We start from the raw sequence: 27,900 nt of genomic DNA, 5'->3' as shown, positions 1-27,900 counted from the left end.
AACCCGTCCTGGCTTTCCCTGTGAGATGTTCCCTTCTGGGTATCTCCAAGGTGAAACCAGGCATCCCCGGCGTTTGTGGGGGGCCGTTGTGGAGATGAGGCAAGCTAATGCCCAGAGTTGCCGAGTGTGATCCCTGGTTAGAGTAGGCACCGAGGCGAGAATTATCGAGTCCGCTGACCCTGGTTCACGACCCTGCCACGTCGGGAATTGAACACTTGTCCTGGGCCGTACTCAGCTTCCGGGTCTGCCGCCTATAACCAGTGAGCCACACCACTCACAAAGCTCGGCCCTCAACACCAACTTCCCCTGAAAGAACACTGCATAAGGTGAACTGACCAAAGGAGACTGCAACTCGCTCACATGCCTAGCCAATAATATGGCAACACCCCATTTAACCAGATGATCTTCACTATGCACAGCGGACGTGCCGGCGGCGCGCCAAAGGCTAGCCGGTCTGCGCCTGTCCGCGGCCGGCCGGGGCAAGGGGCCACCCCCCCTGTCTGGTCGCCCACCCATGTCAGGCAATATAGTTCACGCTTCCTCCACCAACTAAGGAGGGATGCTGCCCTACCATGTCACTACTCCTGGGATATATCCAAACAACACACCACCTGCAGTCAGTGCAGGTTTCAAGTATCACCGAACCCAAAAAGAGAACCCTCCCAATACTCTGTTCCTGCTGAACTGCAGGTCCCTTCCCAAACACACCGTGGAAATCTCTCTACTGATAGAGGATGCAAATCCGGACATACTCTTCCTCACAGAGACTTGGCTGCACGAACAATCAGAACCTGACCTGGTGCAAACCCTCCCTCAAGGATACCAAATATTACGCAATGACCGCAAAACAGAAATAGGAGGTGGACTAACACTAATCCACAAGACATGCTATGAAATCACTAGCATCCCCGCCCTAGTCCCAGACAGTGAATGCCTACCCTTCACTATAAAATTTAGTCCCACAAACACGTTCTCAGGCATGCTTGTGTATCGCCCACCCGGGACCCAAATACAATTCCTTCCTAACCTCGCGCCAATTGTTGCAAACCTTGCCTTTAGCCCTGCGAACTTCACTCTCCTGGGAGATTTTAACACCCACCTTGACGACCCCAATGACCCGAATGCCAGAGAATTATCCTCCAGTCTAGATGCCCTCTAACTAGAGCAACTAGTCCCTGGGCCCACCCAACAAAAAGGCCACCTTCTGGACCCTATATTCAGCAATTGCCCTAACCTGCAAGTTGGAAATCCCTCTCCCCTCCCCTGGACAGACCACTTTCTCATCCCTTTCACGTGGACCTCCCCAACCACCATTCACCAAAACTCACGACAGCCCAAAAATCCCGGAAATGGTCCAAGCTTTCCCAGCCACAGTGGCTGGAGAACCTTGAATCGACCAAACCTACCAAAACCGCCAACCCTACAGAGGGCACGAGAATTAACACCTGGATCACCAAATCTCTCGATTTGGTGCTCCCACTTAAAAGTACAAACCCCAAACGGGGGAACGCGACCGCCCCGTGGTACACCGCTGACCTCCGAGACGCCAAACGAAACTGCAGAAAAATTGAGGAAATAGTGCCTTGATTATTCGCCTACTGGAAAAACAGCCTACAGGGCAGCAATCAAAAGCTATAAAACTAGTATTAAACAAGCGCAGGCAAAGTACTTCGAGGAAAAAATTGATAAGGCAGCCTCAAAGCCTAAAGAGATTTATCAAATAGCAAAATCCCTCCTTCAACTGCCAGAGACACCAAAGGAGCACCGCAATACTCAGGCTCACTGCGATGAGCTAGCGGAATTCTTTGGTCACAAAATAGAAACTATTAATTCTTCCTTCTCGCTACACACCCCTCCGACCGGCTGCTCTCTAGACCTAGACCCCGTGTCACCATCCCCCGCCACACTTGCACACCTCCCACCCCTGGATCTCAGTAATTTAGAGTATCATGCAGCAGGTCAAATCAGGCTCACCCAATGACCCGGCCCCCCGCGAGTTCTCATTCCGGTCACTATTCAGATCTCGCCCACTGTTCTGGACCTGCTCAACACCTCCCTCCACGTCGGCACCGTCCCGCCACCGTGGAAACAAGCCATGGTCAAGGCCCTTCTAAAGAAACAGAGCCTGGATCAAAACAACCCCTCCAACTAGACCCATTTCTCTGTTACCCTGGCTCAGCAAATTGCTAGAAAAGCATGTCAACTAAGTCGTGACAAACTTTCTAGAATCTAACGCCATACTTGACCCCTCACAGACGGGCTTTCGGCATCTCCATGGGACAGAAACTGCCCTGGTCGCAGTGACGGAGGAGGCAAGAAGGATCTTGGACAACGGTGGGTAGACGGCCATCGTTCTCCTTGACCTTAGTGCCACCTTCTACACTGAACCACAACATCCTTCTCCACCGTCTTAGCAGGATAGGCATCTCGGGAACGGCAATCACCTGGTTGAGATCCTTTCTCACAGACCGCTCGTTCCAGGTATTTGAGAAAGAATACACCTCCCCCAGCAAACCCCTGAACTGTGGGGTGCCCCAGGGCTCCTCCCTAAGCCCCACCCTTTTTAATGTTTACTTAAGCACACTAGCTGAGGTCGTCCGCCCCTTTGGAGTGAAAATAATCACCTATGCGGACGACACGCAGCTGGTGGTAGCTCTGGACCCAGCATTCAATTCTCACCATAGCTTACACAAATGTCTGGAAGCAGTCACCGCATGGATGACTGCATCCTACCTAAAACTAAACGGGGAAAAAACATTATCCTCTTGGGAAATACCATCGACAAGCCTATTGACTTAATCTGGCCCCTCTGCCTAGGCTGTCCCACCCTACCCACAGAACAAATCAAAAGCCTCGGCATATGGCTGGACAGAGCACTCAATTTTAATCACCAGGCAACCAAGCTATCTGCCATCTGTTTCGGGCTCCTGAGGCTACTATGCAAGATTCTTTCCCTCCTCCCTTTCCACTCAAGACGGATCATGGTACAGGGGGTTATACTATCTCGCCTGGACTGCGGGGATGCCCTATACCTTGGGGCTCCACAGTCCACACTAAACAAACTCCAAATTATCCAAAACTGTGCCGCCAGGACCCTTATCGAGATCCCCCCCAACGAGTCTCAGTCAAAGCCCGACTAAAAGACCTCCACTGGCTCCCTGTAAAATCTAGGATTGAATTCACTGCCATGTGCATCGCCCACCAGTCCTATTGGGGAACGGGTCCCTCTATTAACCGTCCCCTTGTAAACGCCTACCACCCCAATAGACATCTTAGATCCGGGGTCTCCTACCTCACCACAGCGCCTCGAATCAAGAAAGTGAGGTGTGGAGGCTGCTCACTCTCCTACAACCTGGCCAAGATCTGGAACACGCTCCCCCTCGCAATCAGATCAGAGCCCAAATTGCTGACATTCCGAAAACTCCTTAAAACCTGGCTTTTTTAATAAACCGGTATAAGTTCCAGCAACTCTGCCTTAGCCCAAACCTCTGCAGCGCTGTGACGCCTCAGGGTAGCCATCGCACTATATAAATTATCTTTTCATTTCATTTCATTTCATAATATGGCAATGAGAAAGACTCTCAAAAGGACAACTGTGCAGTGGCTTAAAAGTTCAAGCCCCACTGTGGCATCACAATGGGTTTTGGAGGAAATAAATATTGCAAAGTTAAAAAAAATATCACAACAGCAGATTTAAATAGAGGCTGATTAGCAACTACAAAAAAGCTGTAAGAGCTGAGAAGTAGCTTTTAACATTGCCCAAAGCATATCCTTGCCGGTTTAGGATACTTCGGACAGCTTCTCTTCTAAATAGGTCAATTTACTGGGTGCCGCACCAATCAACAAATTAGACTCAGTGACTAGCGTACACTGATTTTGTGAAAGGAGGTCTCATTGCAATAATGACCTCTGGAGAAAAGTAGAATACCGTTTACTGCTGCCAATCAATCTCCAAGCATGGTGATTCAAATTATGCAGGCTCACGTGCAGTTCCTTGCACAGCTGCTGTGACAAAAGATAGTCACAGCTTAATTGGAGGGCAGATGGTTATGTCCAGGAGTACCAGGTACCACACTCTACTGGCCCAATCTGGTGTTATTCCGTAGACATGTCATTCCAGATGTTCTTCAGAACACGGGGCACGAGAGGCAGTGGCAGGAAGGCATTACAGGAGTCCTGAGCTCAACCCTAGATGGAGCATCTGAGAGAGATATATTTTTAACTCCAACGCACAAAAGTGCTTACAGTGCGCATTCTCTGAGGCGGCGAAAAGATCAAAACTGTGTTCTCCCCATTTCAGAAGACACCCTGTACCACCTCCGGGTGTAACAGCCATAAATCCGCTAAGCATCAACAGTGGAGTTTGTCCGCAACAGCGCTTAGAGATTCCTTCAGGTGGTTTGTCACCAGAGAAATCCCTTGGTAGTCCAGCCACGTCCAGAAGAGCAGATCCTCCCGACACAGGCACTAGGACCCCCTCACCCCACCCCGCCTTGACCTGCCCTGCTTGACGCAGTACAATATGGTGGTGTCCATGAGCACCTACCCGCTGATTTTGGTGGCCAGAAATGGCTTCAACTCCAAGAGAATAGCCCTCCACTCCAACATGTTGGTGTGGAGGAGGGCCACAGCCAGATGCCTCTGATCTCCACCTCTCCCAGGTGTCCTTCCCAAACCAGTAGTGATGCACCTGTGACCAAGTCAGGTCTGGGTGGGGTAAGGGAGAGGGGTCTGCCAGTGACTCAATCGCAGTTCAATAGCCACCACTGTGAATCTTTTGCAGCCTCCTCCGAAACCAGTTTATAATCCACAGATTCCCTTGATGCTGTGCCCATTGGGATTTGATGCCCCACGCCAGCGTGTGCCACCTGGTACGTTTGGTCAGCAAAGTGTAGAAGACCTATAACCCCAGGAGCCTCAGTCATTTGCACCGATCTCCAGGTCAAGGTTGAATAATCGAGATCATAGCCTGCGTGTCCTTGACTCTCCGCTCCAGGGGAAAGCACCATACCATATCCAGACCAGTTTTGACTAACACGAGCATCTGTGAATTAGTCAGTTGTGACACGGGCAAGTTAATAGTGAACCCCAAGAATGTTAAAAGGTTTGAAGTCATCTGGAGGAGGCTGATGACTACTGGGGTGAACCTGCCTTTAACCACTAGTCGTCAAGGTAGCGGAAGACTGGCACCCATGAGCTTAAGTTGTGATGCAACTACAACCATCACTTCTGTTAACACCTGAGGGGCGCTGGCGAGACTACACGGGAGCACTGCTCCTGGCCCACCATGAATCGCAGGTAACGCTTGTGGGCCTGCGGGTCAGGGATATGGAAATAAGAATCATGCAGGCCCAAAACAACCATTTAGTCTCCAGATTCAAGGGCAGACCAGGCAAGGGCCTGGTTAGTGTGAGCATCTGAATTTTCCCTTCCACAAAAAGGTATTGAGAAGGTTAAGATCTAAAATAAGACTAAGGCTTCTGCCTTTCTTCAGCATCAAGAAGTCGGGAAGTAACACCCAGCTCCTACTTCTGAAGCTGTGCCCCTCTCAATGGCCCCTTTGGCCAAAAGGGTCCGAACTTCCTTTTGCAAGACTTCTAGATGGTACTCAGACACCCTGAAAGGAAAGGAAAGGGTAGCCCCAATGGAAATTTTGAAGGACCCACTTGCCTGAAGTAATTGGCCTCCACCCTTGGAGGAAATATCCGATCCTGCCTCCAACAGGGTGGCTGTGTGCAGGTATGGACAGTAACAGTTTTGTGGCTGCGATAGTTGGGGATGGTAGGAGGTCTAAGCTGCACATTTTCCCTGATGTCATGAGCATAGTCTCTGAGAACTGTGGCCTTGTCAGGGCTGAAAAACCTGCAGAGAATATGGGGTGGTCTGGCACTGGCAAAAATGGAAGACTACGATCGGAGCCATAGAGCGCGAAATCACTTGTGGAATTTAGTTGTGGGAGCAGATAGGCCTGGGGAACATGGTCTGGGCTTTGCTCTCCTTGAAGTGTTCCAATGTAGGCAAAAGCCGTCAAAGCGCATATCCATTAATGATATTTGGACGTCTGCGGGGAAGCCCGTAGACCTCATCCAGCTGACCCATCACCCAACCTAAGCAGGAATTTGTGTCCAAGCCAGAAAGGATAACCAACTTTGCAGCATTGGAACTGTCTTGAATAGCCCCAACACCCCCCCCCCTGACCTACACCCACCTCTCCCCAATCTCCCCCACTCCTCTTTCCTCTGTAGCAGGGCCAGGAGAGACACAAAACCTGTATCAGGCAAAGTATCCAAACCACTGGCATCTTGAATTTCTTCTTCCCAATTTTCCTCATATTGGGAAGCACAGTGCCCACCTCATTGTAATTTTTATTGTCTAAATCAGTGCTAAAAAGACTGTGTAAAGTTAGGGCCCTACCACGTAGAAAGGGCAAGGTATCAGTCTGAGGGATTGCCCATTTGTTGAGTGCCGGCTGGAGCAAACTCTCGGGTGAGGTTGTGGCAGTGTTTGCTCAGAGTCGGATAGCATGATGGGCTGCATATTCTCCTCTGGTGTTGGCATTGGCATCAATGTGAAGGGAACATTCAGTGCTGGACTAGATATAGGTTCAAGAGACGCACACAGAGTCGAGGGCAGACCCAGAAGTTTGACTGAAGGCCCCAACGGACCCTTGGGGCCCGAAGGCGCACCACAGGGAGCTGGAAAAGTGACAAAAAAGCAAACCTTGACCTCTTCTGAAGGCTTTTATGGTGACAGTGCTACGCAAACAAATGTCACCGAAAGACTCGGAAATTTGGGGTGAGTTGGAACTGGACTCTGCTCTGATGAAGATAGGAAGCGAGAAAGGGAGACACGCTGAAACCCTTGCACCATCTCTAGAATCAGAGAGGCAGAAAGGGGCTGACTCCCGCTTCAGTTTCTTGTGCTTTTTCATGGCGTTTTCTCGAAGGCTTCACCTGCGACGATCTGCAGTGGGAATTTCAGAAGCGGGAACGGGACCTTCCTGTAGACTTCAAGCCGTCGCGACATGGAGACTTCGAAGAGTTGGGCAACGCAAAGTTTAGCTTCATGGTCTCATGTGTCCTTCGTTCTTCTGGGCAAAGATGTCACAGGCCCCGGAATTGTGCTCCAAGCACAGGTGCCATAAGCATACTTCATGAGAGTCTATTACAGACATTTGTTTGAGACAGTCTGTACATGGTTTAAACACTTGTCTTGGCGGGAGGAGGGGGGGGTTTAGAGACATTTTCCCTGGTCACTCTTAAAGTTTGGTAATATCTGTGGCCTAAAGACTTAGGAGAAGCTCCTGATCCAGGTCTTAAATGGTAGGAAGAAAGAAATAGACATCCATGCACATGAGTGGCGCTTATAAGCATCTCCACTCAACACTACCAGAATGGAACGATGTCAGCCCAGATCCACATACCTAAAAAGCAGCGGCGGCTTGCAGAGCAGTGCTGCGGGGCAGTAGGGCGGTAAGGGAGGGGCAGGGTGGGGGGGGTAGTGGAGTCGGACATATGATGACAAGGAGTAAAGTAAATAAATACAACAATTACCCTGTGCTTGCTGCATCGCAGAGTTGGCGATGCAGCGAGTGCAAGATAAATAGTTTTATTTACTTACTTTACTCCTTGCTGTTGTATGTCCGACTCCACTAGCCCCCACTCTGCCCCTCCCCCATCCCACCGACCGCAGCACTCCCTCTGCGAATCGCCACTGCTAAAAGGAAAAGTCTACGTACGGTGCGTAGCGTGTAGTGCTATACATGCATATAATTAGCATCGTCCTGCCCTCTAATGTCCGGCTCAGACGTGTGCAAGTTGTTGTTCAAAGAAGTCTCAAGTCATTGGATGTGGTCCGACTCCTCCTCTTGGTGTACACTGCGCATTGGCACAGACTCCTTGCTAGATTATTTTTCACACAGAGGATTAGAGAAGAGCAATGTGCTGTGAAATTTAGAGCGCAAGAGATCTGCAAAAGACATCAGCTTCCAGGTCAGAGGGCATGTGACTACAGCACTACAAGCTACAAACAAATGCTTGCAGCCTAACTAGCATACATGGCTGTAGCTACACCAGCTTAGCGGACTGTAAAGCAGTGCCCTTCAGAAGCGGTGATTAGACAGTGGATGATACAGATGTCAAAATCAAGATCCTTAACAGCCACCATGGCTTGTTCACGGGCTAAGATATCCACACAGTAATGCTCGGTACAGTGATTTGGTTTTAACCAGGTGGCTGCCTTAGAGATATCCGCTAATAGGGTATTTCCTAGGAAAGCCATGGTTATTCCTTACTTTTAGGTGGAGTTTGTCCTGGGTAGAATAGGTAGAACCCTCATTTTATGATAGCAGGCATGAATACATACATTTGACTATCCACCTACTATGTCTGCCTTGAAGATGGTATGTCCTGAGGCTTATTAATGAAGACAAGGCTGGTGTGATTTACAAAAAGGCTTGGTCCGGTTTCCCTACAATGAAAGTTGATTTGGGGAAGATGACTGGGAGCTCAAGGATTTAGATATAGTAGAAAGGTTATAACACCTTATGGAGAAGCTCAGGACTAGCTGTAAGAACATCCTTGTCTTTGCAGACCTGGATGAAGGGCTCTTGTAAGGGGATTGCTTGTAGGTGGCCAATGTGTATAAACAATGTAATGGCCACCCAAAAGGCCATTTTCCAGAATAAGAACAGGCGGGGCATGAATTCATAGGTTCAAATGGTGGTCCCATGAGCCAGAGAAGACCCTCATGAACCCCTACAAGAAGGCCTCGATAACTGGAATTCTAAAGAGGGAGGACTACTCCCGGTCCTGCATGTAGGCTGCAACTGCACCTAAATATAGGTGAATACAGGTGTAGGCAAGGCCTGCTTTCTGTTAGTGTAAAGCTAGGCAACAATATCCTAAACAGTAGGTTTTAGCAGGTCCAGGTCTTTGGCAATGCAGTGGTGAACCCACTTTTTCCATTTTGCTGCATTAAAAGCCCATGATGTGGGCCCCTGGGCTTCCATTTAAGATGCACATACATTGTTGCCTAAAGTTGAGGTACCCAAATTCTAGGCCCTCTTGTGCCAAATTGCATGGTTGAGCGGTCCAGGGTCCAGAAGCCTCACTTGACCATGCCTCTGCGTGAGAAGGTCCAGCCTGAAGGGAAGTCTCTTGTGAGGACTAACTGACTGACGCCTCCCGGGGGGAGAAGCATCATGACTGTCTGGCCAAGGTTGGTGCTACTAGCATGAGATTGTGTGAAGGACCTGGGGTGGAGTTCCCATTCATGGACTTGTTGAAGAGTCCTGCTAAGCAGATCCGCAAAGTCATAGTCTACCCCCAGGGGATGCTCCACCACGAGGTGAATATTCTGGCAGAGTGCCCAATGCCAAATCCCCTGGGCTAAGTGAGAAAGCTGAGGGGAGTGTGCCGCCCTTCTTCTATAGGTAGTACATGCCGATCATGTCCATCTTGATGAGTACCACTTTGCCCTGAGAAGGATTTCAGAGATAAGTGAATAGTTATCAGTTCCAAGTAGTTGAAGTGGCAACCCTGTTGTGGAGAGCACCACACTCCCTGGACAGTTATGCTGTTGAGATGTGCACCCTAGCCAGAGAGGAGAGTCTGTGGCAATGGTCACTTGCAGTACTGGGTTTGCAAAAGGCCTGCCTTGCAACAAGTTGTTGTTCCACCACTTCAGAGAGTGGTGTGCTTTAGCCTGAATCAACACTAAATCTTGCCAGTGACCACCCGTTTAGGACCACTGGGCTCTCTTGTGAGGACGCAAATGAAGCCGTCCGTGAAGAATGAAGGCGATACAAGAGGCTATTATCCCTTGAAGATGCAGGAGATCGCACACTTGGAGCGGACACTTTGGCTGAAAAGCAGAAACATATGCTGAAAGCCTGCAACTCTTGACTGGGGTTCCCTTGATTACATCCAATATGGACCCTACAGACGGTTGGACTAGAAGAGGATGCAAGTGGGACTGGGTATGGTTTATGGTACAGTACAGGCTGCGGAGAAGGGATCACACTGTTTGTGTGTGCTAGACACAGCAGCTTGCGGCTGCTCTTGACCAACCAATAGTCGAGGTAGGGAAAGATGTGAATGCCCTCCCTTCGCAAATGCGGAGTCACCACTGCTAGGCACTTTGCAAACTCCCTTGGAGTGGTGGTGACCTAGAAGGGAAGTACTGTTAACTGGTAGTGTTGTCCACTTACCACAATGCGAAGGCACCTTTGGTGGGCCGAGTGGAAGGGAACTGTGGAAATAGGCATCATTGAGATCAAGTGCAGTCATGAAATCACACTGTTGAAAGATGGGGATATGATCCTATAGAGTGGTCATGCGAAAATATTTTGATAAGAGATAGCGGTTCAGAGGTCTCAAATCTAAGATGGGCCCTAGGAGTGCTGTCCTTCAAAGAGAAAAGAGAATAGACGCTACTCTCCTGGGATTGAGCTCTTTGAGAAAATACCACTGAGGGACAATGGCTAGGACCCAGTTGGCAGAAGCGATTTCTTCCCAAACAGAGAAGCTGCATATCCAGACAAAGATATTGGAGCTCTGTTGAACCGGACGCAATGGGAACTAAAGGTAACTGAATGCGCCCAACGAAAAGAGTGTTCCGGGCACGACAAACTGAGCCCACTTAGTGCATGTTCAAACCTGATTGATGGAAAAAAAAAAGAAGAAAAAAAAACCAACAAAACATAAAATTTAACACAAAGTAGGGGCCCAAGCACAATGCACACTAAGAGAAGTCCCACCACATCTTTCCAGACACTTCGAGCAAAAAACAATCTGCCAGTGTCTGAGCCAAACACTACATAGAAGGAGTATGGGAAGCGTGTATTTACAGTCAAACCTGCTACGAACAAACAGACTTGGTCTGCATGAGTATACCACAGCATTATGAGGGCATGATTATGCTAGCCCATGCCTGTACAACTCCGCTTTGCTAACTAACATTTAAATATCAAAAACACCACCAGAACTGCTTTCTTACTTCGCAAAGTATATCCAAAGTTGGGTACGACAGGCACAGAGAAGGCAAGTAAAGTCGACTGGGACACGGGTCCAGATTGCACAAGTGTACAGACACCATTCATACTGGTATCTGAACTACAAGTGTCTACACATTTGCATCATCCAGAATTCTGCTCACATTGATCAAACCACAGTGCAAAAAAAGATTTCTTACCCGCTCCAAACGAGGTGGTCTCTGCTTCCGCCGTCGCCGGTGGCGTTTCAACAGACGTGAGGCATTACTCTGCTCTGTGGAGCTGCTAAACCTGAAATAAGACATAAAAAGCATAGCTATAGCATCTTCCACAGAAGAGCATAAGACCCATGTTACAAGCCCTTTAAATCAAAGTTCTAAAGTTACGAATTTTATTCTAATTCAGACACAAAGCAAAGACTAACAAATGTATTTGTTAAGGGCTGGTTTATTACAGAGGTGGCCTTGTATACTACTGCTAAAGTACCTTATTGCAGTTGATAAAAACATATGCAGAGTAAACTTTGAGCCGACCGGAATGTAAAATAATACATTTCTGTTCCTAGTCATTCTAAACCAACTGAGTTATGAGGTTTGTATTTCCTTTTGTGGCAAGCTAAGGATGTTCATACTGTAGGTAACTTTCAAGAGAAAGACGTTCAGTAGTTCCACATGGGACGACTCCTGGTGGCCGGAAGCCCTCGGAAAAGCACCCATCCCGACAGACCACGCACGGAACCTTGGCGTCATCCTGGATTCTTCACTCTCAATGAACAAACAAGTCAGCGCCGTATCCTCTTCCTGCTTTAACATTCTCCGCATGCTCAGAAAAACATTTCGCTGGATACCCTCTGAAACAAGGAAAACAGTCACCCACGCTCTAGTCACGAGCCGACTGGACTACGGAAACACCCTCTACGCAGGTACCACCGCTAAACTCCAGAAGAAACTACAACGAATCCAAAACGCCTCAGCCAGGCTCATATTAGACATCCAACGCAACGAACACATCTCTGGTTACCTTAGAGACCTCCACTGGCTACCCGTCAATAAGAGGATCACTTTCCGACTGCTTACCCACGCACACAAATCACTCTACGACATCGGACCAGACTGCCTCAACTCCCGACTATCCTTCTACACCCCCTCCCGCCAACTTCGCTCTTCCAGCCAAGCCTTCGCCACTGTACCTCGCATCAACAAGACCACCATGGGAGGCAGATCCTTCTCATACCTGGCTGCCAAAACATGGAACTCACTCCCCGCTTACCTTCGCCTCACCCAGAATCACCTAGCGTTCAGAAAGCAGATTAAAACGTGGATATTTGACAAATAATCCACCTCCCCTTCCTAAGCGCCTTGAAACCCACTGGGTATGTAGTGCGCTATATAAATGTTATGACTTGACTTGACCTTTGTAACCAAGTTTTAGAAAGCTTTTGAGTCCAGTTACAGGACTTTTATGGGTATGGCAGTCAGATGTTCCAGTACACTGGCAAAGGACAGTTGGGTGTGTGGGTACTGGGAGGGGAAAGATAGAAAAGAGATACAAGAAGAACCCAATTATTGGTCTTGTTTCTATAATGGGGTGGAGTACTTGCAGCACAAAAATATCAAAGGTTTCAATTTCAGAACTGGATATTTGAGGTCAGTTTGATGAGGATGGCATGGGGGTAATTTAGAAGATTGAGCACCCACTGTACCCCAACCTCAACCAGTAGGGACTCGATTTCAGTGTTGCGGTCTACCCACCTACAGAAGCATAGGAGATGGTTAAAATGGTTACCAAATGCAGATGTCTGAAAACAGTATCAAGAACTGTGGTGAAAAGAAAAGGCACATCTTCCTCTTGGGCTGGATGGGGGCAGATATTGGTTTCCTGGGGTACTGGGCATGCATGATACTGTACAGGTTCACCATATGTGGAATTCTGGAAGGTGCCTCTGCAGCTACTCAATTTTGGATCACTTACTGATGCTTCTGGAAAGGCTAGTGGGGTTACAAAAGGCTTGACAAACTTCTGGAAGCTAGGTAAGCATGCAGGATTTTGGTTAATTGAGCCTAGGCTTGGTCAGAGCTGGATCCTCTCCATTGAGGCAGTTCAATGTCTCCAGCCAAGATAGCACAGCAGCTAGTTTTTCTAATAAAGAGTCCGAGGCTTGTCCTTTGTATATAAAATAAAATGGAGTAGGGCCCAGTCTTTAGCAACATCCCTTGGTACTTGAACAGCAGAGTATTCTTTCTCCTTTAACTACAGGCAAATGAAAAGCACTTGGCCCAAAGGGTCAGTATTGAGCATTTTAGGCCACTGGCAGAAAGTCAAAGCCAAATAAAATGGCAGCTCTCGAGGGGCGCTAGAGGGCGCCGGGCAAGATGGCCGCACACGAGTGAGGCTCTGCCAAGACCATTCAAAATTCGACCATTTATCCTGCTTTAACCAGCACCTTCGCCCTGCACTTCGGCTGAGCACATCCCGCTGCCATCGGGGGTTTGCTGAGGCGTTTTGCTCTTAGCCAGCGGCTGAGCGGAGCGCACCCGGAGCCGGACTGCCCTGTGCTGGGACAACGCCAGCGGAAACTTCGACACTTGGGGAGGAGCCGCCCCGCTGCAGCCCGGGCTGTTAACTCTGCTGCTGCCTGCGGGAGTGGCTCTTGAGACGCGGCGCCTTGTACCTGCGGTGGCGGAGTGGCGGCGGTGCCTGCGAGATCTCCCCGGAGCGGCGCCAAGACATCGGGCGGCCTGGACTCGGCCCTACTGGTCTCGGTGAGTGGGGCGGGCTAGGCCGCGCTGCGCGAGCTGGGGCCGGCGGGAGCAGGAGGAAGGGGCCTGCTGCGAGGCGGAGTGGCGGGACCGGACCTCTGAGCACAGCGGGAACTTGATCTGGGCTGCGAGGGTGTAATCCCCCTACTGCGGTCATTTTGCTGAGGTGACCAGGGTACGCTGGGAGTTTGCGGGCCTCCGGGGCGCCCGCCATTTTGTGGCCTCATCCCCCCGGACCCTTGGAGATTGAGCTCCGGTGATCGGCGCACTCCCAGTGCTTACGATCCCGAACGTCGGCGCTGCCAGGAAGAGGGTACTGGGGCTGTAGTCCTGTCAACGTGGACACATCACTGCTTTGGGGACCAACACATCACTGTCCATAAGTGAGCTGAGTGACTGCTTGGAGAACGATTTGGCGCGCTTTTTCCGCCGGGTGCGGTGGATCTGCCTGACCTGCGTTGGAGGTGACTGCGGGGGCCTGGGCCTACTCCATGGTGTGGGGCAACTGGTGTGTACTTTGTGACAGATTTGGGAGCCTCGCCTGGTGTGTCTGCTCTGCATAGCTGTACCTTGGCCTGGGCTTGACTAGCTCGCCGTCATGGGCAGGCCGGAGAGAAACCAACCTAAAATCACCTTTGAGGCGAAAAAGACTACGCTCATGTCTTCCCAGGCACCCCCTGTTTCTGACCATGGGGGGCTGTTAGGGGTGCCCCGAATTTGGAGTCTACGCTGGTGGCCATGCAGAAGACTCTTCAATCAATTGAAAGCACCATGGAGTCAGTTAATCACCGCCTTGACCAAATGGCGACGCAATTTGACCGCCAGAACGAACGGATGCGGAGGTGGAGCAGAGAGTGTCCGCCACGGAGGATCGCCTAGCCACGGTCTCGTCTAAAGTTTTTAGTATGGAAAGGGTGCTGGCGGTCATACAAGCGAAGAACGAGGAGTTGGAAGGGAGGTCCAGAAGGAACAACGTTCGCGTCACGGGCCTGCCGGAATCCACGAATGTTGGGCGAATGGAGGATTACATGGAACGCATGATCATCGACATCTTTGGGGCTGACCAACTGTCTCGTGTCTTTATAGTGGAGCGTGCCCATCGCTCTCTGGCTAAACGACCTCCGCCGGGGGCGACGCCGCGACCAATCGTGGCCAGGATCCTGAACTATAGAGACCGGGATACTATTCTACGTCTTGCCAGGGAAAAGGGCTCCATAGAATACCAGGGTAACAAACTTGAGTTCTATCCTGACTTCACCATGGCGGTGCAGACTGCTCGTAAAGAATTTGCCGCGGTGAAACAGCTATTGAGAACTGAAGACATTGCATATGCCATGTTGTATCCAGCACGCCTTCGTATTGGGCCTCCTACGGATAACAAGATTTTCTCTTCACCCAAGGCGGCCATGGACTACGCTAAAAAACTGAAAAAACGTGCTAAAGAGCCGAATGGACGTCGAGATGGCGATGATGAGAGGCAGGATGAGGTTGCCTGAACTGCATTGCGCTGCTAACTGCGGTAGGGGTGCTACTGCGGAGTACTACACTGGGTTACCTCCATCATTGTACATTTATGGCTCGCTGTCAGCCATCCGGGCGTTTCAGTGCCTGGCCCGCTTTGTACTGCTGCTGTGTCTACTGTGGGGGGAAAGTTGCTCTGGCCAGCGGTGACCCTGCTGATGTTGACGTGTTGATATGGTTGGGGCTATTCCTCCTTTGGGCTCCGTGGGGGGCCTGGCTGGATGGGCATAGACCGGGGGGGCTTTGCGCGCCTGCCGCGCGGGCCGCTGTGAACATTCTTGGCTTCAGTAGCTGCTCTATTGGTTGTGTACACCTCCAGGGGTGCCCAGTGCAATGTGATGATATTTGATTGCTAAATGTTTATTGCTTTGACCACGAGTGTGGGGTTGAAGGGTTGGGGTTATTGTTAATGACAATGGTCTGCGCTCTCGTCAGTTTCTGGCGGGAGTGGTGTGCCACTACGCCCCCAGACATGGGAGATCCCCACATACGGTTGTTTGCATTGTTGGGGGTTGCAAAGGGGGGGGACACGGGGTGGCTTTGGCAAATTGGGAGTGCTGAAGTGGGTGGTGGGATGGGGGAGGGACTGTTGGGGATTGTTGGGGGGCTGTTTTTTTTTCCCGGTCAAAGGTGAGGAGTCTGAGAAGTCTATGGGCTGTGTTTGGAGCTTCTGGTGGAGGTTTGGGATTTGTCACAATGGAGCTCATGTTACTACCAGGTCGATGAGCAAGGAGGGTCGGTCTAGTGGGTGGGAGCTGGTGAGGATAAATTGGCTTTTGGGATGCTTGAAGCTTTGGCGATATGGATAGGGGGGGTACTCTCACCTGTGTCACATGGAATGTGCGGGGACTCAATAAGCCGCAAAAGACTCGACAAATGCTTGCCTTTTTGAACAGACATGGTGCACAGGTGGTGTTTCTTCAGGAAACGCACCTTAAGGGTAAGGCGGCTGAAATGGTGGGCAAACAGTGGGCGGGGGTGCGACTGGCAACAGCATACTCTTCCTATGCCCGTGGGGTGATTCTGATAAAAAGAAATGTCCCGTTTGAAGTGATTCATGAGGAGATTGACCAGGATGGTAGATATATCATTGTACAGGGTAAACTGTGTGGCACGCTGATCACTCTTCTAAATGTCTATGGTCCAAATGTAGATGAGCCTGCTTTCTTCGAAACACTCTGGAACAAACTTTATAGCCTCCCTCCATCGGCTATTCTCTGTGGGGGGGGGACTGGAATGTCACGCTAGATTCCGAATTGGACAAGAAACACGTCAGATCCTATGAGCGCAAGAAAGCGGCGGATGCGGTATGTGAGGGTATGAGTGGGCTGCAACTGTTGGATGTCTGGCGATTGCGGAATCCGGGCAAACGGGCAGGAACTTGTTACACATCGGCGCATGATACATGGTCGAGATTGGATTACTGGCTATTGACCCGTGATGTGAGTGGATGGGTGATGGGTACTGAACATCTACCTCGCACGATTTCCGACCATGCGCCTGTTACGCTGGTGCTGCAGATACCAACGCATGCTCCCGCTCCTTTTACTTGGCGACTCTCTCCTGGGGTGTTGACTGATCAGGTGTTGTGTGAACGTCTGAGACAGATAATTGAGGAGTTTTTCGTGAACAATGTGGGCTCTGTTGACAATATGAGCACGGTGTGGGAGGCCTTTAAGGTGACAGTGAGAGGGGCGTGTATTGGGCTACGGTCGGGGGTGCTCACGTCCATCAGGGACTCTATGTCCAGGCTTGAAAGAGTTGTCGGTTCTAGAGCGCCGACTGGAGGAGGGGGCGGAGGTCACGGTACTGGCTGACATTAGATCAAAAGTCACTGAATATAATGACTTGGCTGACCAGGAGGTGAAATTCCTGTCCAAACATGCTACAGCCAGGTATTATGGAGAAGGGGGTAGGCCAGGAAAGGGGCTTGCGGATCGGATTAGGGACCCTTGGGCACGCCACTGCACGGTATTAGAGATTGAGGATCAGGGGACCGTGGTGACTACAACGGACGGTATACTCGCCTGTTTTTCGGAACATTATGCACAGCTCTATGAGCAAAGGGATACGGCGGATGAGGAGGACGTGAATCGGTATTTGGAGGACGTGGCACTGGTGTGGCTTTCCAGGGGTCAACAGGAATTCCTAATGCATCATGTTACTGAGGCGGAGTTTAGGGATGCAATAGCAGCTCTCCCGAATGGGAAGGCGGCTGGCACGGATGGCTTGCCCTCCGAATTCTATAAAGCATATGCAGATTTGTTGATTCCGCACTTGGCAATGGTCTTGGTGGAAGCGTTTGAGTGCGGACGGCTTCCAGCGACTATGAGAGAGGCGCTATTGGTAGCACTGCCTAAACCAGGGAAACCTCCAAACAAGTGCGATTCGTACCGTCCCCTTTCACTCATGAACACTGATGTTAAAATAATTGCCAAAGTGTTAGCCACGAGATTGCGGTTACTCCTGCCGGCTATGGTACTGCCGGATCAATCGGGATTTATCCCCCTCAGGTCCACCACTCACAATCTGAGGGCGCTGTTTGCTGTGCTACATCTCCTTAAACCAGAACTGGCTGCAGTGGCAGTCATGCTCGATGCCGCCAAGGCCTTCGATTCAGTAGCATGGAAGTATATGTTGGCTGTCCTACACCGGATGGGGGTGCCTTTCTTTTTCACGTCGCTGATTGCCCTGTTGTATACTGCGCCCACGGCGAGAGTTAGAGTCAACGGTCATGTCTCCTCCTCATTTCCGATTCAAAGGGGGACGAGGCAGGGTTGCCCTCTCTCGCCCCTGCTTTTTGCCATCATGATGGAGCCGTTGGCCTGTATCTTGCGGCAGAGATATGCGGAAGCAGCGTTGAAGTTCCCTCTTAGATCGTTGGCTGTGTCAATGTATGCTGACGACATGGTCCTATATGTCAGGGACCCGGGGCTCCATCTAGAAAACATACTCCGGGAATTCATTAAGTTTGGTCGCCACTCTGGACTGACCATAAATTGGGACAAATCCGTAGTGTTACCTCTCACGGATGCAACGCACCGGGTCCCATTGGAATTCCCGCTGGAATGGGCGACAGTCGGTTCGATATCTGGGCATCTGGGTACATAGGGATTGTCAGGAAGTCATACGGGCCAACTATGGCGTTGCCGTCTCTAACTTGGAGGACCAGGTGGCGCGATGGTCTCGTCTTCCACTGACCCTGGCGGATCGCGTGTCCTTGATAAAAATGGTAGTGCTGCCGAAATTTCTTTATCTTTTTACGAACATTCCTGTCCCGCTGAAATCGCATTTCTTTGCAAGGATGAGGTCCCTTTTGATATCTCTCACCTGGGCCGGCAAGAAGCCACGGGTGACTTGGGAGGTGCTGATCAAGCCATATGAACTGGGAGGGTTCGCCCTGCCGGACATGAGGCTTTATTATCTTTGCGCGCAAGCACACTTCGCGATTTACTGGATGAATGCTCCACCGTATACCCCGCACGTAGCACTAGAGGCGAGTGCGGTTCTGCCGTATCCACTGAGGGCCATGATTGTCAACGACCACTCGGTGTTTGAAAAGGGGGAGATTGATACTGTGCGACTCACAGCGACCGCATGGGAGAGCCTGGGTAGACGAGCTGCCAGGTTGCCGTTATACGCCCCGGCTATGCCACTACTTTATCACTCGGCCATTTCCATGTCAGGCGAGATCGGAGGATTACAGGTTCTGCGGGAAGCTGGGCTACAAACAATGGGGGACCTCTTTCCAGGAGCGTCGTTTCTCTCCTCCCAGGCGATGACAGCCCGTTCGACAAATGCTGCTATGTCTACCTTTGTTTATGTCAGGCTTCGGGCTGCCGTGTGTGATTTATATCAGACGTACCCGGGGGAGCCGTTGGCACTCGGGGCCTTACAATTGCTCTACACGGCTAAGGACAGGACTAAATTACTATCTAAACTATATAAAGCTGCGCAGGAAGATGAAGGAGGGGGTGCGGTCCTGGCTAGGGCGCGGTGGGATAGGAGTCTCCCAGAACCATTGAGTGATGACGAATGGACCGAGTGTTGTGCTATGACCGGGGGGTATGTGATTAACGGCAATTTCCGCCTTCTGCATTATAAGTTTCTACAACAGTGGTATTACACGCCGGTCCAACTGGTTCGATATGGTCTTCCGTCTACTGCTCAGTGTGTCCGGTGCGGTGCAGAGGACGCTGACTTTGTGCACCTGGCCTGGGGATGCTCGCGTGTCTATGACTTCTGGAAGGAGGTGACTGAAGTGAAGCTGGATGTGCGCCTATGTCTTTTGGGAATTGCTTCTGGTGTGGCAGCGCCGTCGCGACGGCTGGTGGTACTGGCGCTTCAATTGGCTAAAAGAAGGGTTGCTATGGGATGGGGTGGGAGGAGAGCGCCTGATGTGCAGCTATGGCTGAATGACATGGCTTACTGCAGGGACCAACTGAATTGTTACTATGAGGGACTGCCAGCGAACTCTCGCCCGGGGGACGTGTGGGCTCCGTTTACGCTCTATATGCTGTCCATAGCTGACACTGACAGCGAAAGGAGTGTGATTGATGCCTTGTCAGAAGGAGAGGGTGGATCTGCCTGAGTGGTACCTGAGAGCGGGAGACATGATTGACTGGTGTGGAGTGTCTGCACTGTGGAGCAAGTAGGGGGTTTAACGTGGGCTATAAAGGATTGGTGTGGCATGGCTGCCTTGCAGAGCCCCACTATGGCTTGTGACCGGCTGCGGAGTATGAGTACAGGTTGCCTCCCTGGTGCTGACCCTCTTGACATCTGTTGAATCGGCTGCCTCTTTCACACTATGCCTACCGGACTCGGACTGTTCACTGGGACCAGGATCAGAAGGGTGGGGGGGGGGGTTGGGGTTTGTTGTTGCTTGCCTTTCTTTCTGCACAACTTGAAAATTAGACCGAGATCACATGGGGGCGATACGGCCACAATCTATGGGTGTGCTATGAACATTGCATTTAGATCAACTGTGGTGCCTTCGTGAGCTGTACTTTTCTGGTTCATGCACTTGTGCTACTGGCGTATGATTTCAGGCTCATATGTATCGTATGGTACACTGATTGCGGCCGGCCCTACCAGTGGGTTGTAGGCACACCGCTGTGTATATGAATAATGTACAATAAAGGTCTTCCAAAAAAAAAAAAAAAATGGCAGCTCTTTAAAGGTAAAGCCTTTCACCAATGATACTCAAAGGGGATCGGTTGGGCATTCATGAACAAGTCTGGTTTGATCACACCATTTATTCTAACAGTATCAGCAAATTAATGGAGCAGAAATGCCTAGTGGTCTTCATCCTCATCGTATCAGCCTTTTCCAAGCATGACTGGCTCAAGCAGACTGGCTCTAAAGAACATACTTATCGGTCTCAGGCGTTCGCCCACATAACAAAGGGAAGAGGAGGTTTTAGTTCATTGCAGGTTTGTTCACTTATCATGAAGCACAGCCAAATTGTGATTAGGACAAATTGTACCCTGGAGTTGCTTAAAGGAATACAAAAACAAGAAAAGCTTTAAAACATCAGACTTTGTATGAATAAGGATGTACCTGGAGAACACACCTAGCAGATTTTGAACAATAATGTCCAGACAGATTAAATGTTCATTTCCCTTTATCTTAGCATATTGGGAGATGATCTGATGAACTCCAGGGCATGTCCATAATATCCAGAACTCATTTGCCAGCAGTCAGTAATCACAATGTGGATACTTGGGCCTCCATTCTCTCTTTGCAGTGCACTGAGCAGTCAAAGTAGAATGTAATTTCTATTGGGGAATGACATCTCCCAGTGAAATCTAGCATGTACTGCTTGAGGATCTTCCTGCAAGACCTGCATTGGATAAGATGATTTGTGTTGAACTATGGCTTATGTATAGCATTTCATACCGTGTCAAGGTGCTAAAGGTATTTACCTGAAACGCTAGCAACATTTCATACACCGGAGCTGTGTTAGGCTGGAAGAGTGCTGAACTGCACCGAGGTTTATATGCGAAGCAGTATAGTGTCACACCAGTGACTTAAGAGATGCTCTTATTGTGACTTAGACAGCAGGGATTAATAGGAAATGGCAATATGAAGGGCAAGAGTTTGATCTCATGCACTCTGCAGAGCAGCCCCGTCATACGCTGGATAGAGGAGTCTTGCCAAACTCTCCATATAATTGTGACCGCTAAAGGACCTGCAGCAACGTCAGAGCTCATTAGAAGTCAGCACTTTCAATGTTTCTTTCACTGCAACCTAAGGCCTAACTTGCTTTATTTTAAAATATTTTTCGCCATGGTGGTAGGGGAGGCACTCTTTGTGGATCCTTCCACCAAAGCCGAGAGAAGGGCACTGTCACATAAGGAAATGAACATCAGTAAACGTTTCTTTCAAAGTTTGCGCTCAGGAATGTGACTGGGGTGAAAACAAACACGCACTGTGGATTATCAGGAAAAACATATTTTCACCACATGTTTAATCAGGTCTGAATATAGTATGTGGTTCTTGAAGGAACTAGGAAGGTTGCCTGGGATGGGTTTCTTAATCACGGCTTGCAATATGTTGCTTAATTTAGAGCCAGTTATCATTTGAGCAGACCTCTCCAGAGCTAGAATTATTAGTCTGCTATGGAAGGCTGTACAAGTTAATGGGTATTTAAGCTATGAGATAGGCATGATGCCTTGTGTAATGTTTTCTTGCAATAAGAAATACAAAAAAGTTCTGAATAGAGATTTTTGTTCATCTGCAGGAAAGTTAGACACTATGAAGCACAAACAAAGGCTGACCACCAAAACATTCCCATGGCATACTGTCCAAGTGACACCTTCAATAGGGAGCATGAAAAGGGATGCAACTTAGAGAAGAAAACATCAATAAAATGTCTCCAAATATATATATATATCATGATACAAATATAAGGAAGTCTAGTACAGCAGAAATGTTAAAGAACTGATTGATAAAAGTAGTGAAAAGCACTCTGAAGAGAGCCTTCAAAGGACTACACAAGAAAATGTGCAACAGAATCCAGGAGCAGGTGAAAGGCCTAACAACCCAATGGGCTGAGTTATCCATACCAGGCTTCCTTAGCAGAGGTTTGTGTCTGCCCCTTACAGTCTGGACACAAAACATGCACCTGGTCCTATGGACATTTGCCAACTTTATATTAGGCCAAGGGCTCATAAAAAGTCTGCCAAAGTGTCCAAACAGTAGATCTGGACACTTGGGCATTCTTTGTATTAGCGCTTGGCCCAATATGTCAAACTTGAGGACGGCAGAACCTTTTCTTTTGTGCTTTTTGAGAAAATGTTTATCAAGGTAATAAAGTAAAGAAAAAGATCAAGCATGCAGTATAGCTCAAAAGGAGGATGGAAGAGGAGGAATCAGGAAGGGAATGGCCTATATTTTGGTGAGAAATGGGTGGACAAGGAAGGTGTGTAATGCTTAGGGTAAGCATCAATGGATTTTCAGGGTGGGAAGAGTTGGGCACATGGGCTGCATAGTTTAATGTGGGACAGTGATTTCAGAAATGGTATTCAGTGGATCATTTTTAGGGACAGTGAAGTTTAGAAGGCCTGCTCGTTTGGCACCGGCTAGAGAACTAAGATGATGATGTTGCCTGCAGTTATGCACGATATTATAGTAGCATGAGAAAGCTGTGGAGAACTCAACCCCAAAGGAGTGTGCTGTTCCCCAGGAAAAAGAAAGTACATTTATAGAAGATGCTCGCCTGCTCATAGTATCATCTTCTTCAGAATCACACATGCTAGTTGTCTCAATCTCGCTGGTAAGTAACGTGGAAGAACTCTCGTATCCAGCTAGATGACGGTCCATGCGCGTCTGCCCATTAATTCGCTGAGCAGCTGAAAAAAAACAAAGGAAAAAATATATTATGTATATCAAACAGAGTTGTTACATCTTGCTTAACCACTTCAATACTGATAAATGTTTAATCAAAAATATTCACCCAACTACCTATTCTGCTCTGCATGTTCCCAATTTACTGAAGGAGCAAAAGAATAACAGTACAGCATAGGCAATGGGTGCGGCAATCAGACCAGACATCAGAGTGAGAACCTTGCAAGCCTTCTGACCAGGAGGTAGCCACGCATGGGCATTTGTACTGGGTCTCCTCTGAAGAATTAGGTTGCCTGCTTTAGAAGCCGGGGAGCATGTACTCCCCGTAAAAGATTCTAGAGCTCCAACTAAAGCATTCTGAACCCTGAATCCACATTCTGTGGTGAAGCCCAGATTAAACTAAAGGCACCATGAACAAACAGAGAATCATTTTAAATGTTACTAGTACAAACTGGAATCACAGAATCAAACATCACAATTGAAAATGATTTAAAAAGAGCCAAGTCTAGCTTGTCAAACAGACCTCTCATGATAAAGAATTCAATGATCTGGCATTACAGTTTACTGATGTGTAAAAGATTTAAGCAAATGAGAGAACAATTTATGTTCTAGAAAAAGGGATTAAAATACAAGCCAAATCAAAGATTTAAGATAGATCCCAAAGAGTCCATGGAGAAGGATATTCTTGAAATGTCATTCCAAGGTCTTTTTTAAAAAAAAAAAAAAAAACTTATGTTAGCAAAACAGCTGTCAAGGGGGAGTTTGTTAGTGGTAGCAAATCAAAAGAAGCTTCTAAACCACATCTACATGCTAGTGCAAGAACATTTACTTCAAGTAGATTTGTTGGCTCGTTCGCCTTATGTTGAGAATGGCATAAGTCAAAATGGGGGCTGTAAGGCAAGCCTTGATTTGTCCTTTGATTCACATTTCACTATAAAATGTAGTCCCCAACAAGACCATGAAAATCCCATGGTATGTTTTTTTGAAGAGGTAAATAAAGTCTTTTCAACCCCCGATCGGCCAGTCTTTATTTTTAAGACAAGCAGTTATTAAGGAAAACTGGAAACGTTTAGCTCCATTTCTAACCCAAATATGGAAGAATTGTAGAGCGTTAGCAATAGAGCTATTACTGGCAACACATGCAAAATTATTTCTTGAGATCCTCAGTCCAATAGATAGGTTAATACTATGATTAATATACCCTTAGATTCTGGGTTCATTTAAGTAAGAAGCACACTCTGGAAACCAACTCTATGGCAGCAAGATAGCTTCCGTCTAATATATCGGCTACCAATTACCTCTAAGGCTTTATTACAATTTCCTATGAAGAAAAGTCAGCCTCCTGCTCAAATCAATAATTACATGGACCGATTCCAAGTGGATTTTAAGCTCAGAGGCACAGAAGCAGTACTTTGATGGAGAACAGAATAGTTGTGAATGCTGCTTTGTAACCAACAAACTTTCACACAGCAGGCAAATCTGCTGGGTCCTTAGCAGCACTTCTCTCATCAGAAGCAATTATCTCTTCTTTTGCTTTTGAAGTTTTCTACACCATCTCCAGAAAGGACATTAATGAAGTGGTCCAAGGAATTCCCCAGCTCTCTGGTGCATTGACGAAGGATAGTGCTGAGGAGGTGGCAGGTGTGGTGACCCTCTTTAAAGTGGAAGAGGTAAGACATACTTTCTTTTCTACAGAGTTCAGCCTTTTGCTGTCATTTCCAGGGGACTGCAGAGGTTAAATCCCGAGTAGTGTAGAGTTGTCAAGCTACTGAGAGGACCAGGAAGTCCGGACTAGTGTATCAAAGAAAAATATAGATAAAAAAAGGATACAATTTCAGTGGTGTAAAGTTTTTTTGTTTTTTTTTACACATGCCATTTTACTGGTTTTAGAAGGATGGAGAGTGGAAGGTACATGGGTATAGATGTTAGGCTTCAAAGTCTTGCAAAGTGGCCGCTACAGGCCTCGATTTTGGTTTGGGATAAGGCATCTAGAAAATGACAAGGGCCTCACATATGAGATCTTGCTTTAATACAATGGTACATAACGTTTTTCTTCTGTGAGCTCATCAAAAAGGTGGTAAATAGACAGACATCCAGTGGTGGTGGTGTGGAGTAACTCGGGTGTGGAGAGTTTGTATTGGGACAGGAGACAAAAGGAACAGGGGTCTTGCACAGAATGCACTCTTGTCCAAAGCAGATTACAAAGAGGAGGAATATGGTGTAGACGCTCCTCCCCTGTTCTTGGTCAGGAAGGAGTGGGGCTTACGTTATCCCCTCTGTTCTGCACTTTGAGTAACTAGTAACATTCCTTTGTTTTCTGTTTATGTGGCGGCTCATTCTCATCTCTGCTCTTATGGCTCCTGTGTTTCCCATAGTTACTTCTCTTTCCTTTGGTGGAGAAACAGCTAAAACAGAGCCAGGAACGTTATTAGGAGTTAATTAGACTTCGGGACAGTTGAGCCCTCTGGACACATTGGAGGAAAGCAATATTCAGTCAATGGGATAGACAGCAGCTCTTCAGCAGAGTATTATGGCTCGAGGGAAAAGGCAACATTTATGACCCGCTTCCAGGTTCAGATCTTTCCTATAGATGTCTGGTTATGGCCCCACGATGTTAAAGTTTTGACGGGAGACCTTTCCCCTACAAGCGGAGGATCTCACATATAGTCAAAGTGAATCTTGTTAGCGAAAAGTACCTTCGCATCAAATTAGAAGTTCTAGAAGTCTGGAACAGGAATGCCGGGATACTGAACACCAAGACCACAGGGGACTGTAACTTGGGAGAGATCAGGGAGTTTTGATGTTGGGGTTTCCCATGTGTGCTCCTCATCATGTGTGGGATGCGTCTACTGAGATGGTCCCCAGTAGAGTTCGTTGCAGGTGGAGTGTGCCCACTGTTGTGTAGCTCAAGTCCCACCATGTCATTTCCTCTTGCACCTTCGGTGTTGAAACCACCAGATCTACCCAACTCCCCATTGCTTGTGATCATGGTTTTGGATCCATTCTTAAAATGTTCTCATTTGTAACATGGCATTTGGAATCCGCTAGATGCAGGACACCAATATTCTCAACAACTTTCCACGGTCAAGAGACTTCCCCTCTGGTAACTGCAAGCTTGGTCTGTTACTGCCTGGATCCTTTTGATTGTGGGAAGGTCCCTGGTACTACCGTATTGAGTCTTGCTCCCAGAAAAATCTTTTCCCTTTCCAGTACAGGTGAAGATTACTCTAGTTTTATAGAAAACCCCAGCTTTAGTAGTGTGTGCCCGACAGTCTTGGTGCTCTTTTGAAATTGAGTGAAGGAGCTTGCTTTTACTAGCTAGTCGCCTAGATACAGTTATACGTGTGTTTCTTTCTTCTCTGGTGTGCCGGTACGCCAGCCAAGCATTTTGCAAATATCATGGGTGTGGACTTTGGCAAAACCTGGTTTATTACAAAACAGAGTAGCTATCTCTTGTGCTTGCAGTTCACTAGCACTTGCAGCTAGGTGTCATTGAGATACTTTGTTGCCATATAGTCCTTTCTCCAGAGTTGCAGAATTACTTCTTGCTGTGTTGTAATTCAGTTTTTATGAATTTGGGTAGAAAGCACCGATCGAGAACTGGGCGGAGTCTGTTGTCTGGCTTTGGTACCAGGAAGTATGCAGTCACGATTCCCCGAATGATCTCTGTAGAATGTATCTTTTCAATTGCTGTTTTTGCAGGGATTCCTCTATCTTCTGTTGTAAACGTAGCCGGTTTACTTGCGTATGTGATCTTTTCTTTGGCTTTATGCTTGGGTGTTTTTATTAGCTCTGCAGTAGCCATGCTGGAGGATATAGAGCAGCTACTGGTCTGATGTGATATCCTTCCTTTCTTGGAGGAACCCTCCTTTACTGCCCCACTAAAGAGGCTGTATGATGGAGCTGTTGTGTGAAGTGACTTGTTCGAAGAGCCCCTTCCTTTGGAGAACTGACTTCTTGCTCTGCCCGAAAGGGCTTGCATGGAGTTGTAGGTAATTGCCACTAATGCTGTGTTTGATGCTGTGATTCTACCTGCTGATACGAAGACAATGGTGTTGACATTTGGAAGCTTCTTTTTCTGGATTGTCTTCTCATGGGAGTTGGGCATCTTAGTGAATGGTAATGGAATTGCAGCACCTCCAGGGCCTTTAATGTTTTGTTGTACTTTTTAATTTGTTAAAACGTTTTGTTCACTGACAATCCGAATAAGTGTCCTCCAGTGAAAGGGGCATTGATGTTGGCCTGTACATGTGTTTGAAGCCCGACACTCGTAGCCAGGCATGTATTCCAAGGGTGCAGTCTCCAGAGCGGACTTTAAGCAATCATTTGTGATGGTTTATCCCTCCTCTATCTAAGAGGCTGCCCTCTTTTGGGACTGTTCAGAGAGATAAGTTCCCAGGTTTCTTCCCATTGATGGTGCACGCAGCTGTTCAGCAGGGCATTCAAATTTGCAATTCCCCATTGCGTTGCTGCTCCTCTTGCAACATTTTGCACCACCATCTCTACTCTCTAGCCCTACTTCTCAAGAGGTGGGCCAGTTGTTTTGGGAACTTTGTCTTTTATCATGGTAGTGGCCTCTGCGTTAGCCCTGATAAATTAAAGGGGTCCATGTGCGAGGGCTTGTATTTTAACTCCTTGAATACCTCCATGGCCTGATCCAAAATTCTTGGCAGCATAGGCAAGAATTAATTCCTGCTTTGTAAAGGTATAAGACTCCAAAATGAAATAAGCCTGCACCTTTTCCTCCTCCAGTTGTACACCATACTGGTCTATAGCCCT

General features: G+C 48.3%; 1 protein-coding gene across 1 annotated transcript in view; it reads right to left on the bottom strand.

Annotated features, from left to right (window-relative positions):
• DVL2 (dishevelled segment polarity protein 2) overlaps positions 1 to 27,900 on the bottom strand; it is a 203,316-nt gene that overhangs the window by 59,704 nt on the left and 115,712 nt on the right. Inside the window, exons 5-6 of the mRNA XM_086946102.1 lie at positions 22,994 to 23,126; positions 11,194 to 11,284 (exon numbers count right to left, since the gene is read on the bottom strand). Coding sequence (XP_086802228.1) covers positions 11,194 to 11,284; positions 22,994 to 23,126 — 224 coding nt within the window. The remainder of the gene's footprint in view (positions 1 to 11,193; positions 11,285 to 22,993; positions 23,127 to 27,900) is intronic.

Source organism: Lissotriton vulgaris, chromosome 12 (assembly GCF_964263255.1).
Source record: "Lissotriton vulgaris chromosome 12, aLisVul1.2, whole genome shotgun sequence".
NCBI lineage: Eukaryota > Metazoa > Chordata > Amphibia > Caudata > Salamandridae > Lissotriton > Lissotriton vulgaris.
This window is presented reverse-complemented; position numbering and strand designations above follow the sequence as displayed.